Source organism: Schistocerca nitens, chromosome 2 (genome assembly GCF_023898315.1).
Source record: "Schistocerca nitens isolate TAMUIC-IGC-003100 chromosome 2, iqSchNite1.1, whole genome shotgun sequence".
NCBI lineage: Eukaryota > Metazoa > Arthropoda > Insecta > Orthoptera > Acrididae > Schistocerca > Schistocerca nitens.
The window spans coordinates 902,578,676-902,596,291 of NC_064615.1; the positions used below are offsets into that span (position 1 = coordinate 902,578,676).

General features: G+C 39.6%; 1 protein-coding gene across 1 annotated transcript in view; it reads right to left on the minus strand.

Moving 5' to 3' along the window:
- Nucleotides 1-1,721: 1,721 nt before the first annotated feature.
- LOC126234699 (vesicle transport through interaction with t-SNAREs homolog 1A) overlaps nt 1,722-17,616 on the minus strand; it is a 31,910-nt gene continuing 16,015 nt past the window's right edge. The window contains exons 3-5 of the mRNA XM_049943440.1: nt 16,704-16,845; nt 2,094-2,305; nt 1,722-2,011 (exon numbers count right to left, since the gene is read on the minus strand). Of these exons, the coding sequence (XP_049799397.1) occupies nt 1,850-2,011; nt 2,094-2,305; nt 16,704-16,845 (516 nt within the window). The 3' untranslated portion in view covers nt 1,722-1,849. The remainder of the gene's footprint in view (nt 2,012-2,093; nt 2,306-16,703; nt 16,846-17,616) is intronic.

Below are 17,616 nucleotides of genomic sequence, written 5' to 3' on the forward strand. Positions count from 1 at the left end.
GTTCAGTGCAGCGAACTGTGATAGAAAATTTGAGAACGAAAGCGTGGCTGCCATATTCATGCCACGGCTGCTGACTGTTGAATAAAAACAAGGTCACATGGAAGCATGCTGTGCTTTGAAAGAAGAGTCCTGATATGATCCAAACATTTTTTTTCAGAAATTATCAGAGGTGACAAAACTTTGTGCTATGCTTATGGTCCTGAATTAAAGCAATAATCAAGCCAGTTGGAGACAGCAAAGGCGCCTCACTCCTAGAAAGCTTGTAGGGTGAAATCAAACATTAAGACAATACTGATTTGTTTTTCTGATGTGACAGGAGTAATCCATTCAGAATTTCTTCCACAGGGTTATAAAGCTAACCAGGCTTTCTATTAGGAAGTTTTGAAAAGATTGCACAACAGTGTGCGACGAGACGAAAGCAGCCCTATTTGTGGCAGTTGGGTAACTGATTTTTCCATCATGACAATGCCCCTGCTCACACCGTCCTTTCCGTACGACTATTCTTGACCAAAAATGGTATGACCATGTTCCTCACAGCCCATACTCACCCGACATTGCACAGTGCAATTTCTTTTATTCCTTGGAATGAAGAGAGACATGAAAGGAAAGAGTTTTGCTGATGTTGCTGTTGTGAAGAAACATATGACAGAGGTGCTGCCAATCATCACAAAAGATGAATTTAAACAAAGTTTTAAAAATGGAATAAAAGATTAGACAAGTGTATATCAGTGCAAGTGGAGAGTACTTTGAAGGGGTGTGAAGGTTTGTTCTTAAAATGTGAATAAATAAGTTAAAAAAATAAGAAGTTCAGTTTCTTTTGGGTACTGCCTCGTATTCTCCAAATCTTTCATCTCTCCCCAGCTTAAATTCTTTCTGAAATTTCAATATGCTTGCAATAATGCATGCCAGATTTAAGAGCAGGGGTACATATGTTTGAAAGTAAGAATGTGGGATAGATCAAGTCAATTTGAAAGCTAAAGCAACTGTGCATTCTCTCTTGTGTTAAGCCATTCTCTCACTGCAGTATTCTTCAAATGGAACATACTGTTCACTTAATAGCACCAAAAGGAAAATTCACTTGAGAAAATAATAAGATTTTGAAACAGAATGGCTGGCTAGTACTTGCCTTCAGGAAGTGAAATTCTTAGCACTGTCAATAACACACAAGAAAGTGTAAGAAATGCAGAATAAGGTCCTGGGGCAAAGTGACCTACCCTACCTTTCTAACGTATCGCTTTTTCCTCCTTGAGGAAAGAATTAACAGTTCCAAAAATTAGGATAGTTTCTTGTACTTGTCTATGCATGTGTTGGCATTACTAGGAATTTTGACTCCCGAAGGTACATCTGTCTCATAATGTTATGTGTGAGCAGATAACATCAAATACACTTGCACAGCACAAACAAATGATATTTCATGCAGTGATGATGTCAGACCTTCATGGTGTTAGCTGAGTAAATAAAAACAGAACATGCCAAAGTTCAGTAGGTGATGTAACTGGACTCTTGTAGCTGCACCAAACAACTAGCCTCTCTTGGTTGCCAAAGCAAAGCCTCAAAGATGCAAAATTAAGAAACAACAAAATTTATGATAGTTGTTTCTTCACAAATATTACCAAACACCATTAAATATACGCTGAAGATTTTGATTCAAAACAGTCAACTATTTTCTTGCCAGACTTTCATACATTAATTTTCACTTGAAATAAGTTCACAGCAATATGTAAAATCAGGAATGTTTACAACCTTAAAAAACATACAGTTGCCATGGCACAACAATACAATGAATACTACATTGGCACCATATTAATTAGATACATGGCTCTCAGAAGTTCCACCATTAAATACAATTTTAATTAGTATGTTTCATTACCACTAAACTGATGACAACAACAATTGTGACAACAAAGACCACAGCAACACCATATAATATAAATCGATGTATCCATGAACGTCTCAACATTCCACTTATCAGTCTTGAACTAAGGCCAAGTTCTGCATTCGTTTCTCGTAGCTGAAAAATAAGGAGATTATAGTGAGGCAAAATAAAGTACTACGTTACATTTCACAAATAAAGAGCATAACGCTATCGTTACCCTATTTCGTGATCGCTGTATAGTTTCCCGCTGAGAATTCAGATCCTGTAAAACCTGTGAACCAATTTCTTCGGTCTCCAAAATCATGCGATAGCCTGTTGTCAACTGCTTTCCCGTTCTCTCTAGTCTCTCTGAGTTATCCAACAGTGATCGCTTTTGTTCCTCAGTAACATTGACATTGTTACTGTAAATATCATCTTGAGAGTAAAGACCTTAAAACAAAGTGTGCAACAGATAAGTAGCAGCCATGTATGTGAAGAGAATATGAAAATCTCTACAAAATTTATGATAGTTAAGGAACAGTAGTGAAGTACAACATTTGGAAACTTATCCACCTTTTTCAAATGTATCATTGTTTAAATTTTCATTTATCTACTAGTATTTGTCTTTATATTAACAGAATAATGAAACATCATCTACATTCTACTTTCATATATACATATAAAGTCATTCACAGTCATAATCTTTTCATGAATTTTGACCCACTGTGTGTGTGTGTGTGTGTGTGTGTGTGTGTGTGTGTGTGTGTGTGTGTGTGTGCAAGTAAATAATCAGCTACACCAAGCACTATTCGCTAAAATAGTGCAGTAAAGTAAAAATGATGTATTCATAACAGATGAGGGAAGAAACCTATCTTATCTAGTTACAGATGGTCTCCAACTGGCAATACTGTCATTTTTTCTTGCCTTTTGTCCTACATTCCATTTCTCAGCTATCTTTTCAAGCACAGTGATTAACTGCTCATTGATATGACCGTAGATTCCCTGAACAGAAAACTGTCACACCTGTCTACCAGAAGGTACAGCAAATGTGATCCGCAAAACTACTATACAGGAGCAATGAGATACAACGATTGAAGAATCTTAGAACGTAATTCTGAGCTCAATTGTAACGAGATTTTTTGAACAAAATACCAACAAACATGGGTTGCACAAACTTCATCATGTACAACTGAATTTGGGCTTTCATACATGTCAGCCCAGAAGACACGAATCAATACAATCAGGTAGAAACAGTATTTCTTGACTACAGACACACATCTGACTCAGTGCTGCATTCACATCTAGTGATGAAAGTACGCCAAACTGCCCTATTTTTTTAAGCAAATTAAAAATAGTAAATCTATCTTTGTTTCACATCTGACTTATCTGTTGGATGCAGAAGGACCAAAAAAGGCTGTCTAATTTTTTTACTGATTCAATGTTGTCCATCCATGTGAAAATGGCATCAGTTCAGGAGAAAGGCACATCCTGATCTTTGATATACAGTTATTGTGCAAAGGCAGATTCATTATGTTTACAAGAATATAGATGGATGAGGATGAAAGCATAGCTTGGCAGTTTCCTAGACACTGGTAGCATGCAGGGGTCAGCAAGTCTCTGCAACTAAGTTTCAGGATGTTCACCAAGTATTCCAATGAACTCCATGCAAATGAATTTTTCAGACTACACAGGAACTTCAGATGTCATGTGCAACAATTCATAAGGTCCTCAAATTGCAGCTGTATCTATATTCATAGAAGATGCAGATTCTGCAGGCCATAAAGCCTGATGACAAGAAATGTCAATATGAATTTGCAAGTGCAATGTGTAACTAAATCATTAGAATCTTACTTTATAATATGTTTTGCGATGAGGCCACATTCCACGTCTCAAACCCCACAGGATGAGGCAAAAGGTGCAAGATAGCCCAAAAGTGAATGTTTTGTGGCACCTTATGTGCGACAAGATCACTGGACCATTCGTTTTGCTGAGGAGATTGTCACAGGAACAGTGTGCCAGGAGATGTTTGCTTTTCTCCAGGTTGGAGACCTGCAACCAAATCCTTGGTTTCAACAAAATGGTGCTCCACTTCACTCTTTGTTAGACTTTTGGACAACTCTGAATCTAAAATTCCCAGGTCACTAGACAGGATGGGATGGGCTGTAAACTGACCTCCTTTCTCATGACATCACACCACTGTTTTTTTTTTTTTTTTTTTCCTCTGGGGCTACATGAAGGACAGGGTGTTCGTTCCTGCAGTGCAGAACCTTCAATACCTCCAAACTTTTGGGCTCACATGCAAGTCTTTTGACTTGATCTATTTCTTTTAACTTAACTAGTCATAAAACTTATTTTTGAGAAGGAAATTTATTTCATTTAATTCTGGACTGGGATCAAACTAAAAATAGGGCATTTCTATGTAGACACACCAAATTATCTTATGGGTCATAAAATGAAACATGTGCCCGGATTGAGGATTTCTTGGATGGAGAGTAATCAGCAGGTGCTGAAGTAAATACAGGTGTGTCCCAACCCAGAAGCATATGGGGTCCTTGCTGTTCATATTGCATATTAATGACCTGGCAGAAAATAGTAACCTTACTCTGGCTTTTTTGCAGATGATGCAGTTATCTATAAAGAATTTTTGTGAGAATGATAATACAGGTTGTAACCAAATGATCCATTATTCTTCAACTGTCAATTTATAAAGCAATTTCAATTAGGTGGTAAGTTCAGAATACTGCATGTAAATTTTAACCTCAGTAAAAGTATAAAGCATGTCACTGTTCCCCTTGTCTCAAAATTGGCAAACATGCCACCACAGACTGTGTATGCTCAACAGCTCTTCTGCCATGAGCTGCAAAATTGATGCAGGGAGTTTGTTTAAGAATAGGTACAATAAATATCACTTAACAGTTAATGTCAATTTATTGGTTTTGTAATTGCCCTGTTCTCTAAAACTGTTAAGGTATATTGAAAATCTAGTATACAATCATTTGAAATAATGATAATATTTCCTATGAAATTATCTTTGATGCTTTCCTTCTGAAGGTCATCTAACAAATATACATGTCTGACACCAGCCATCTTTTCGTATGTGGTGTACTATTCACAATCACAGAATTCTAAATAAATTATCTCTTGTTCGATAACATTTTTGCCTCAAACTGAAGTTTAGTTTCTTTAGCACATATTTCAATTTGTCATACTTCTGTACATTCTCTCTGTGGTATTCAAAGTATATCATAACATGCCTTTGCTGTTGCACTCTGCAGTGTCAACAGGATTTAAACTCTTCTGCAATGCCATTTGTCATGGAGACATGACTGAGCCATATTAATCCAAACTATAAAATGCCACACAACATACATACACAAGGAAAATTATTATCAACAGCAAATGGATAATCCGTTGAGTTGGTGAATACTCTACTGGTGATGACATCTTTGATAAGAGAGATATTAGCCAATATGCATACAAAATGCTCAACTCTTCATCTCATTGAAATTGCAATTTCTTTATAAATTAACAGGTGACTAATAATGTTGTATCTGGTTACGCACTACATTTCCCACAAAAATAGAACAGTCAAAATATGAAGTTTTTAACAATGGACCAATCATATTTTTTTCCCCTACGATATTGTTTTATGATGAAGATTGGTTAGCAATGAATAAAATATACAATTTGTTTGGAGGTTTTTGTTTTTGCCAGCATCATTTCATTACCAAGCCTTCCTTGCATCTAATTTTTGCAACATTTCAGCACACATCTCTTCTTCACTCATTGTTTTCTTCTTTGAAAGTACTTTTGTATGGCTGTCAAGTACTTCAGGTTTTATTTATTCACTGATCGACAGTGCTGGGGGCACCAGCACGGTGCAGTAAGCTTCTTAGCCCATTCAGGTATGGGTCTGAGGTGTTTCAATTTCTGCCAACTACGGGATACTGCGAGAATTCCAATGGTCGACACACGCAGGAAAAGTGGTACCTCCACTTGCCATTTCATGGTTCCATATAGTATGGTCTTATTGGGTATGGTATGCCCCTGATTTCCTTAAACCTGGACACCAATTCACACTGTTAATTACAAAAGCCATATATAAAATAGTATTTTTCACACACACAAGATAACGTGAGTGGTGGAAATGATGTTAACGAAAAAATGAAACTCAGATAAGGAACAGGAGCTAGAGCAGGATATATACAGAGGGGTCCAAAAAGATGTATCCACTGTTTAAAAGTCCATAACTGGCAAAGTAATTGACAGAGTTGTCTCATCTTTGGTAGTGTAATAGTTTGTAGTTCCGGCAATCGCCACACAAGTGTAGTATTGCGTTGTTCTGTTTTGTCAGATGACAGTCGCCAAATAGTCAGAGTTTTGTTCTTAGCTGCACCTAGTTACTCGAGTAAACATGGCTGGCACAAGGCTTACATTCAATGAAAGGAAGTCAGTTTTGAAGTGGTATTTTAAGTACGAAAACATTAATGAGATTCAACAGAGATGGTGAAATGAGTATCAAACAGAGCCACAGACACGTTTAACAATTCGTCGCATTTGAGACAAATCTGAAGCCAAAGGGTGTGTTAAAGATGTACACAAATAACGATCTGGACGACCTGTAACAGTAACAAGTCCAGCTAACTCCCGTCACGTGTTACAACAATTCACTCGCTCACCACAGAAGTCTGTGAGAGTGTGTGACCGTGAAACTGAAGTGAGGTCGCTCAAGTGTTTGGCGAATGTTGAAGACAGCAAAGGGGAAGTGCTACATCCCACAACTGCTACACGCAATAATCGAGGATGACCCAGATCGTAGAATGGAGTACTGTGAGTGGTTTACTAACATGGTGCGCAACGATCAAGAGTTTGCAGAGATGATTGTGTGGTCTGATGAGGCACAGTTCAAACTCAATGGTACAGTAAATCGCCACAACTGCATCCACTGGGCCGCCGAAAATCCGAACGTCCGTGTAGACAAAGCCGTGAATTTGCCAGGAGTAAATGTGTGGTGCGGGTTGTCTTACCGGGGCTTAATTGGGCCATTCTTTTTTGACGGCACAGTTACTGGTGAGGTGTACCTACAGAAGCTTCAGACATTCATTTTACCTGCCATCTGAGACTTGTATGGAGACAGAAGAGTTTACTTTCAACAAGATGGTGCCCCAGCCCACTATCAAAATTGTGTTAGGGCGTATTTCAATGAAAATCTACCAGGAAGATGGATAGGCCATAGAGGTGCTGTGAAGTATCCACCACATTCCCCAGACCTAACTCCTCTGGACTTTTACCTGTGAGGAACACTAAAGGATTTTGTTTATCAACAAAAGCCCTGCACATTGGATGAACTTCAAGAATCCATCGTACATTCATGTGCAAATATCCAACTGAACAAGTTACAGTCAATAGTTCGTGCTGCAGTTCGGCGGCACCGTTTGTGTGTGGATGTTAATGGTGACCATTTCGAACACCTACAGTGATATCTATGAGTTTGACTTTAAGTTACACTTTCACCAAAAATGAGACAACTCCGTCAATTAGTTTGCAAGTTATGGGCTTTTAAACAGTGGATACATTTTTTGGACTCCTCTGTATGTGGACAAAGAAGAGAAATTCCCGGATTTTTCCCAGTTAAAAATACATTTTTTCCACGTGAAAATACACTGCTATTTCCGTGTTAAGTGACATATATTTTCCTTTGGAACTGTGGGGGTGGGGATTACATGTTCTGGAGAGGTCTTTGATGAGCAGCAAAATATTTTCATACTACGAAAGAATATACAGGGTGTTACAAAAAGGTACAGCCAAACTTTCAGGAAACATTCCTCACACACAAATAAAGAAAAGATGTTATGTGGACATGTGTCCGGAAACGCTTAATTTCCATGTTAGAGCTCATTTTAGTTTCGTCCACCTACGCCCAATGGAGCACGTTATCATGATTTCATACGGGATACTCTACCTGTGCTGCTAGAACATGTGCCTTTACAAGTACGACACAACATGTGGTTCATGCGCGATGGAGCTCCTGCACATTTCAGTCGAAGTGTTCGTACGCTTCTCAACAACAGATTCGGTGACCGATGGATTGGTAGAGGCGGACCAATTCCATGGCCTCCACGCTCTCCTGACCTCAACCCTCTTGACTTTCATTTATGGGGGCATTTGAAAGCTCTTGTCTAAGCAGCCCCGTTACCAAATGTAGAGACTCTTCGTGCTCGTATTGTGGACGGCTGTGATACAATATGCCATTCTCCAGGGCTGCATCAGCGCATCAGGGATTCCATGCGACGGAGGGTGGATGCATGTATCCTCGCTAACGGAGGACATTTTGAACATTTCCTGTAACAAAGTGTTTGAAGTCACGCTGGTACGTTCTGTTGCTGTGTGTTTCCATTCCATGATTAATGTGATTTGAAGAGAAGTAATAAAATGAGCTCTAATATGGAAAGTAAGCGTTTCCAGACACATGTCCACATAACATATTTTCTTTCTTTGTGTGTGAGGAATGTTTCCTGAAAGTTTGGCCATACATTTTTGTAACACCCTGTATATTCGAATTCCACCAAACACAGCACACTAGTTTCTGAAGCATTGAAATCGAGATTGCTTTGTGCTTTAATAAGCCAATCATAGCTCATGTCACTAGACCCCTCCAGCTGATGACAGCAGATATTCAGAGCTGAGGACACGTGATGTAGTAAGCCAACACCAACTTCACTGTTCAGGAACGCTAACACACAAATAGGAAAAGTTGATGGTTTTATTTAATATACATAGTGTAGCTACAAGAAAAGCTAAACTTTGAAATATAATATTGATCTTTTTTTGCATGTTACACTTTAATTCTTCTAAGTGGCTGGCCCTCAAAGCTTTAAATGAGAATCAAACGCTCTGTGATTTATGAAATTCAAAGCCCATTCACACATTTAACATAATTCATCTTGCATAAAATGAAATTTACTTTGAAAGTAATGCTTTTCAACCAATATTCACTGTATTTTCCCGTGAACTATTACAATCCGTTCCAGAAGTTGTCAGAGTACCAGAAAATGATGTTTCTGCGCATTTGCAGCTACAATGACATAGGAAACCCACATGTTCGTACCTATATAGCATTAAGAGATCTTACATTATATCATAAACGAAACAGGGCATCATGGTATACTCCAAGAGCATCAGTATTTCACAACCCAAATTTGGCTTAAAGTGCACATTCGTTTGTCCAGATTCACAAAGAAAAAGGCCCCAACATGATATTAAGTTTTCAGTGAGGTTATTGGGCTGCAAATTATCTTTGATTACCAGTATTGTAATATCTAACATTTAGTTCTTTATTATGACATAATGCTATATGTGCCAGAAGATATAAATGTGCACTTGTAATTCAACAAACAGTTGACGCTAGCCAATAGTGTCGGATGAAACACATCGTTTCAAGTAAATTGACTGCCTCTGTGAAAAATATTAATGAAAGCCAAATTTCTTTGGCAAATTGATGAAAATAACTTCATTGTTCTGCAGGCAATTAATGTGCGACTGCCAAAAACCTGGTAATAAAATAAAATCAGAAAACTGAAACTAATAACATATTTTAGCCTTCCATAATTAAGTGAAAGTATTTTAATTCACTGCTAGCTCCCAGCAACAGAAATCCATTTTGTTTTCATTTGACATGAGAACTATAAATGTAGAGGGACAGCAAAATTACTAAACCTAAACATGGGTCGAGCGGAGACTACCCCCCTCCCCACAACAGCTCAGATTGCTCTGTGCATGCACGGATGTGGCAGCTTGGGCGCACCAGAACAATTTTTCCGGGTGGCATCTGGCTGCTTGTTGTTGCTGCCGATACAGCAACAGCCGCACTTCAAGCAGTCATAAGCGGAGGAGCTGCAGCTCAGAAAAGTCACCCAGAACCCTGGGTCAGGGGAGACTTACTGGATGAAATGAGAAGTCTTTCCTTCTCATCCCATCTGGTAAGTCTCCCCTGACCTAGGGTTATGGGTGACTTCTGAACTGTAACCTGTTTCCTAAACCTCTCCAGCACTTTTCCTTCAACCCACTTCCTTCCCCTTCAACTCTTCTGCCAGAAGAAGCAGCCATTGGCTCCAAACTCTTACATGAGTTAAGCCTTTTTGTGTGTGTGTGTGTGTGTGTGTGTGTGTGTGTGTGTGTGTGTACATGTTACTCCTGCCACCACTTGGTGAGTAGACATTTTTTTATTCTTTTTAATCCATCCAATTACGAAGTAGCATTATTTATGCATGACGTCACTTGTTAGTCAACTCAGTTAACAACTTTCATGTCCTCTGTTTTGCTGTCTTATAAGGGAATAAAACTACTTGTCTTTCAGTTTGTATGTTCATGTTTAAAAAATTCTGAAGCAAATTTATATTTAGTTTCCTCTTAAGAACTGATGATATCTACAGGGATGAATGAACCTGGTTATCCATCCAAATAAAATAAGACTTGACAGATTGTGGATTCTTCTGTCGGTAGATACAGAAAGGAGATGGGACCTGGATAAACTGAAAGAACCAGAGGTTGTACAGTGTTTCAGGGACAGCATAAGGGAACAATTGACAGGAATGGGGGAAAGAAATACAATAGAAGAAGAATGGGTAGCTCTGAGGGATGAAGTACTGAAGGCAGCAGAGGATCAAGTAGGTAAAAAGATGAGGGCTAGTAGAAATCCTTGGGTAACAGAAGAAATATTGAATTTAATTGATGAAAGGAGAAAATGTAAAAACGCAGTAAATGAAGCAGGCAAAAAGGAATACAAATGTCTCAAAAATGAGATCGACAGGAAGTGTAAAATGGCTAAGCAGGGATGGCTAGAGGACAAATGTAAGGATGTAGAGGCTTATCTCACTACGGGTTAGATAGATACTGCCTACAGGAAAATTAAAGAGACCTTTGGAGAAAAGAGAACCACTTCCGTGAATATCAAGAGCTCTGATGGAAACCCAATTTTAAGCAAAGAAGGGAAAGCAGAAAGTGGAAGGAGTATATAGAGGGTCTATACAAGAGCGATGTACTTGAGGACAATATTATGGAAATGGAAGAGGATGTAGATGAAGATGAAATGGGAGATACGATACTGCGTGAAGAGTTTGACAGAGCACTGAAAGACCTAAGTCGAAACAAGGCCCCGGGAGTAGACAACATTCCATTAGAACTACTTACAGCCTTGGGAGAGCCAGTCCTGACAAAACTCTACCATCTGGCGAGCAAGATGTATGAGACAGGCAAAATACCCACAGACTTCAAGAAGAATATAATAATTCCAATCCCAAAGAACGCAGGTGTTGACAGATGTGAAAATTCCCGAACTATCAGTTTAATAAGTCACAGCTGCAAAATACTAACATGAATTCTTTACAGACGAATGGAAAAACTGGTAGAAGCCGACCTCAGGGAAAATCAGTTTGGATTCCGTAGAAATGTTGGAACACGTGAGGCAATACTGACTCTACGACTTATCTTAGAAAATGGATTAAGGAATGGCAAACCTATGTTTCTAGCATTTGTAGACTTAGAGAAAGCTTTTGACAATGTTGACTGGAATACTCTCTTTCAAATTCTAAAGGTGGCAGGGGTAAAATACAGGGAGCGAAATCCTATTTACAATTTGTACAGAAACCAGATGGCAGTTATAAGAGTTGAGGGGCATGAAAGGGAAGCAGTGGTTGGGTAGGGAGTGAGACAGGGTTGTAGCCTCTCCCCGATGTTATTCAATCTGTATATTGAGCAAGCAGTAAAGGAAACAAAAGAAAAGTTCGGAGCAGGTATTAAAATCCATGGAGAAGAAATAAAAACTTTGAGGTCCGCTGATGACATTGTAATTCTGTCAGAGACAGCAAAGGACTTGGAAGAGCAGTTGAACAGAATGGACAGTGTCTTGGAAGGAGGATATATGATGAACATCAACAAAAGCAAAACGAGGATAATGGAATGTAGTTGAATTAAGTTGGGTGATGCTGAGGGAATTAGATTAGGAAATGATACACTTAACATAGTAAAGGAGTTTTGCTATTTGGGGGAGCAAAATAACTGATGATAGTCGAAGTAGAGAGGATATAAAATGTAAACTGGCAATGGCAAGGAAAGCGTTTCTGAAGAAGAGAAATTTGTAAACATTGAGTATAGATTTAAGTGTCAGGAAGTCGTTTCTGAAAGTATTTGTACGGAGTGTAGCCATGTATGGAAGTGAAACATGGACGATAACTAGTTTGGACAAGAAGAGAATAGAAGCTTTCAAAATGTGGTGCTACAGAAGAATGCTGAAGATTAGATGGGTAGATCACATAACTAATGAGGAGGTATTGAATACAATTGGGGAGAAGAGGAGTTTATGGCACAACTTGACAAGAAGAAGGGACCGGTTGGTAGGACATGTTGTGAGGCATCAAGGGATCACAAATTTAGTATTGGAGGGCAGCGTGGAGGGTAAAAATCGTAGAGGGAGACCAAAGATATGAATACACTAAGCAGATTCAGAAGGATGTAGGTTGCAGTAAGTACTGGGAGATGAAGAAGCTTGCACAGGATAGAGTAGCATGGAGAGCTGCAGCAAACCAGTCTCAGGACTGAAGACCACCACCACCACCACCACCACCACCACCACCACCACCACCACAACAACAACAACAACAACAACATATATGAAACAACACATGGCAAGATAAAATTAATCATTTTGTGGAAACAATCTCAAGATAATACTTTTTTACTGAAAGGAAAGGTCACCAGAGAAAACTATAAACTTACAAGACTGAACTGCTGGCTAGTACTCACCTTCAGGAGGCAACATTTTAGAGTACTGCTACTGCCCACAAAACATACATCTTTACTTATAAAGTGTGATTTTGCTAAATGGCAGTGCAAACTGCAGGAAACGATTCCCGAAAAACAGTCAGGAAGAAACGATTCAGGAACTTATGGTCACTTGAAGGTGGAGAGAAAAGATCTGTGACAGTGTTTGCAGTATCAGCACCAAGCAGTTGGTCTGCCAGCATGGGGAAAGCCAGATGACCATCAGAACGTTCTCCACAATAACTACTACTATCTGTATCACTCACAATTCATGCAGACCGTATTACCTACAGACTGGCCTCAATGGCAACAGTTTCATTGCTGGTTCATCGCACAGTCTTTCATAGTGCTTGTTTGTCTGTCACCCATCCTATTCACAGATGGGGCCATCTTTACAAGGGGCAGTAGAATCTGCCTTTACACCACTCACCTGTGGGATTGGGTTGTTTGGGGAAGGAGACCAGACAGTGAGGTCATCGGTCTCATTGGATTAGGGAATGACGGGGAAGGAAGTCGGCCGTGCCCTTTGAAAGGAACCATCCCGGCATTTGCCGGGAGCGATTTAGGGAAATCACAGAAAACCTAAATCAGGATGACCGGACGCGTGACTGAACCGTCGTCCTCCCGAATGCGAGTCCAGTGTCTAACCACTGCGCCACCTCGCTCGGTTCACTCACCTGTGGATTGATAGGATGCTTAAAGGGGCCAAACTTCTAGGTCATCAGTCTCTCTGTCCTCAGACAGAAAGAAAGATCTAAATGACTCCAGATCAGAGATCACCTACTACGCAAGACCCAGGGGAAGAAAACCTCAAGGTCTACCAGCCAATGACAGTGAATGTGAGGTAAGGGACTAAAAGAAGAAAGGGAGACAAAGGAAGAAAAGCAAGAAAGGTGGACCATCTAGGTAGCAGCCAGAAGCCCCTGAAAGCAGAGTGGAATGAGAGGACATACATTCCCCAGCCCCTTCCACTTACTAGAGGTACTCTACTCCAAGACTGCCTTGCGAAGACTAGCAACATGGACAGAACAGGAGAAGCACAGAGACAGACACATGGAAGACCACAAAAAGAAGAGGGGGGGGGGGAAGAAGGGGGACGAGTCAAGCGGCAGGTAGGAAGAGGACTGGGTTGGAACACTAAGCCCATACAGCTGCAGCCTGGCCTGGTCAGAGGAGGCAATAGGCAACAGCATGTTCTGCCAACCCCCCCCCCCCCCCCCCAGTGGGATATGGAGAACATCCATGGTATGGTGGCAGCAAACCATCAGCACAGGTTCAGCCTCAGATGTGTTGGCCAGTTATTACTGGTGACTGCCTTGAGGAGCCAGTCGTCCTTCCACAATGTTTCACTGGTGAGACATTTCTGTACTTCTTCCACGTGGCCCTGCCTCCCCTGCTGGAACACGTGCCTTTGGTGGTATGAAGGATAACATGGCTACAACAGGATGGTATTCCAGCTCACTGCCCTTGTGAGTGGGGAGCTAAAACACCAGTAGACAGAACATTCCCACTTCCCTGATGTATACTCATATGTGATTTCAATCATTGTAACCTACACTGTCAAAAAATCTTTTATCTCCACTTCCAAGTGGAGTGTCCTTCCCACAGAACAAATTTCCGGTCATATGCCCCTATGACTCTTTTTGCTCCTTATCCTCTCATAGATCATTTCCTGTAATTTGTCTCCATTTAACAAACTCGTCCTGTATGTGTGTGTATTAATACTATAAACTTCACCTCCTGAAGATATTGACTGGAAGTGCTGTCTCAAAAGTACAATATCTGGAGAAAATGCAAACTGATTGTAAATCTAAAGCATTTGGCCTAGTGGAAAAGGAGTACTACAAAAAGAATATCATCATGTTACACATTTAATACAGAGAGCTTTCAATGTTTGTTTGATGTGTTCATCTGGTTACACTCCCGTGACAGCAGTATGTTACTAGCTGTGTCGCACATGCCTGCCATTTCATTGCAGAACCTGTGTTTGTGGCTGTCCCTTAACAATATGCAAAGCACTGACAGTCACTTCTTGTTGCACCACACTTACTTTGGGTTTACCTCTCGGAAGTTCTTGTTGTCTCTAGTTGCAGTCTGTGTGTTCATCTTGAGATTATTACAGGCACACTTTTCAAAGTATGATCTTGTGCTTTCAAAGAATTATTTGGACAGACTTCTACACAATTCCACTGGAAGCTTTATTATTGTTTACTCAACTCAGGTAACAATGGCTTCTGTCATCAGCAATCTCTTCTGGTTATTGTACTGGTTCCTTTCCCAGGAAGTGGATCCTGTATTTTTCTTTTACAAGCAGTCATACCATTGGAACTGCTCCACCCTCTCTTTTTTTGTGAAATCCTGATAATCTTGTACCATCAACACTGTGAAGGTTATTCAAGAAGAGACATGTTACAACAGAAGAGAAATTGTGTACACAAATTTATACTGGTGAGGAAACTGAGCAACTGATCAGCGATGTTGGGGATGAATCGGACAATAGGTTTGATTTCTTGGATTATACACTCCAGTCTGACTTTTCAGATGATTTAGAGTCCACCAGTCTATGAAAACAAAAATCCTACTCCCATGCGACTGAAGTTTCTTGATCAGAAAATTTACAACCCAAAGGGAAGTCAGCAGCTATCGTGAGTTAGCAGTTTCTGGTTCGACTTACAGTGTTGCCAACACACTGATTTTTAGGTGCATAATGACAAAAAGTGAGCCAGTCCACACGCAGATCCTTTTACAAATTTTCAACCTTTTTCATACTGAAATTTTTTCTGTTCTTTGCTGATGAAAAGAATTATTACTCCAAATACATTTTGTAGGTAAAAGACTAGATCAGAAGAAATGGCGTACTTACACGTTTCATTCTCTGTGTGATATGAAGGGAATGAAGGTGTGCACATCAGTTGCTGGGTCTACACAGCCAATGACACAGCAGCAGATAGACAACTTGTTTCAAAGGAATATTGTCACACTGTCTTGTCAAATCACAGCCTCTGAAATCTTGACACACTTGGGAGAACCGGGCAAATATTTTGACAACCAAGGTTATCAATTTAATTTAAGCTGTGCAACTAGGTCCAAACCTAACCACAACTTCACAATTCATTACATATTCAGAAAAAAAACATATCTGTGACAACAAACACTATTATGTTTAATTTTTGCAAGTAACACTGTTTTATTTCAACCAAACATAACCCTTGGCTAAACAGCAGACCAGTCTGTCACCACAACAGGTTTTCTAGTTTTCACATTCATTGGCTTTGCCAACTCACAACCCAACTGTCAAATTTCAACCCAACCGCAATCTCGTAATCTGCAACATACTCTGAAAACAGAGGAACATTTGTGACAAAGATTATAATTTTAATCTGTACTCTTGAGTCCCAGCCTAGCAACACCCTCAGAAAACATGACATCATCTGGGAGGGGAGGGGAGGGGGAGGGGGGGGGGAGAATAGTCTGAAGCTGGGCATAGGGTTCCTGTGTAACCACAACCTCATAATTCTTGAGATATTCAGAAAAAAAAGAAAAAAAAACAGTCAAAATTGTAGTGATAACAGCAAAGAAGAGAATGGTTTCTATTTCGGCACTAGGAATTCATTGCCACTTTTCATGCCTCTCAATCATTACATGGAACAATCATTCCACTGGCAATGAGAAACTGATGAATTGCCAACCTAAGAGCAGTATGGAAACACCACTGGGATTGATGCTGGACTTTAGTGCATTTTGTATTTCTTTGAACTTATATACTCTTTTCGTATCCTTTCATAAACTACAATGGATTGTAGCAAAAGTCTTGAAATTTATGTAATTTAAGACATCTACATTAAGTTGTTGTACAAAATTATACTAGATAAGTACAGAGAGAATGATTACTATGAAAGAAAGAGTTACTGAACAATAATTTGACAAATGCAATCTTATATTTGCCACATGACCCTTCTGGTGAGAGTGGGATTAGGTAGGGAGTGTTATGAACAAAATTTGATGAATGATAGCAACAAACACCACTTACCATCCTCAAATTGTGTGTTGCGAACTTTTGTAAACTCTTGGGTCAATCTTTTGAGTTCTGCCCTGTAACTGTCAAGCTGCGTTCTCAGCCTGGGTCTAATGGCAGGTTCAGCCTCCCGTGATTCCAGATCCATCTGCTCAAGCTGCAATTAAAGCATGTGTTTAAAAGCCAGTCTCTTTCTTTCTCTCACGTGTGTGTGTGTGTGTGTGTGTGTGTGTGTGTGTGTGTGTGTCCACCAAACACAATAGTAACACGTTTGTATGTGAAAATGTTGTCAATTTATTAGTTGTGTGTGTATTTTGGGACCTGGAGTAAGGAGAGGGGATAGGTAGAGACATTCTGAAGGCAGATAGAATTTGTCACTTCCCATGCACTACAAAGAAATACACACAGTTGATACTGAGTGATTACGAAAATTATTATGTTCCATTAAAAGGTGCTACATGATTCATTGCAAAATATGAACACATAATGTTACAGACACTTGGGTACATCTTAACACAGCTGTTGTGCATGCTTCATTAATCGAATATAAGTACAGTAACTCTATTTACAATAGGTAGGAGTAAAGAAACAGTGATAATGGTTTACACAGATGAAACAGATAACACAGATAACAGCAGCAGTGTTGTAGCAGTTGATTTAGATCTATCGAAACCTTTCGGCACAATCAGTCATGAAATTCTCTTAGGTAAGTTGGAAGCAGTGAGGATAAAAGGGTTAGTAAATAAGTGATTGATTATCATCATATTGGAAAAATATGATCACAGGCTCATTCTAATCATAAAATCAGATGAGTGTCTGATGAAAAGTGTTGAATTAAGTGCACCACAGAGTAGCGTGTTAGCCCCCCCTCTTACACACACACAGAAACTGCAGTAAAGAACATGTTCGCATATGACAGTGTAACAGT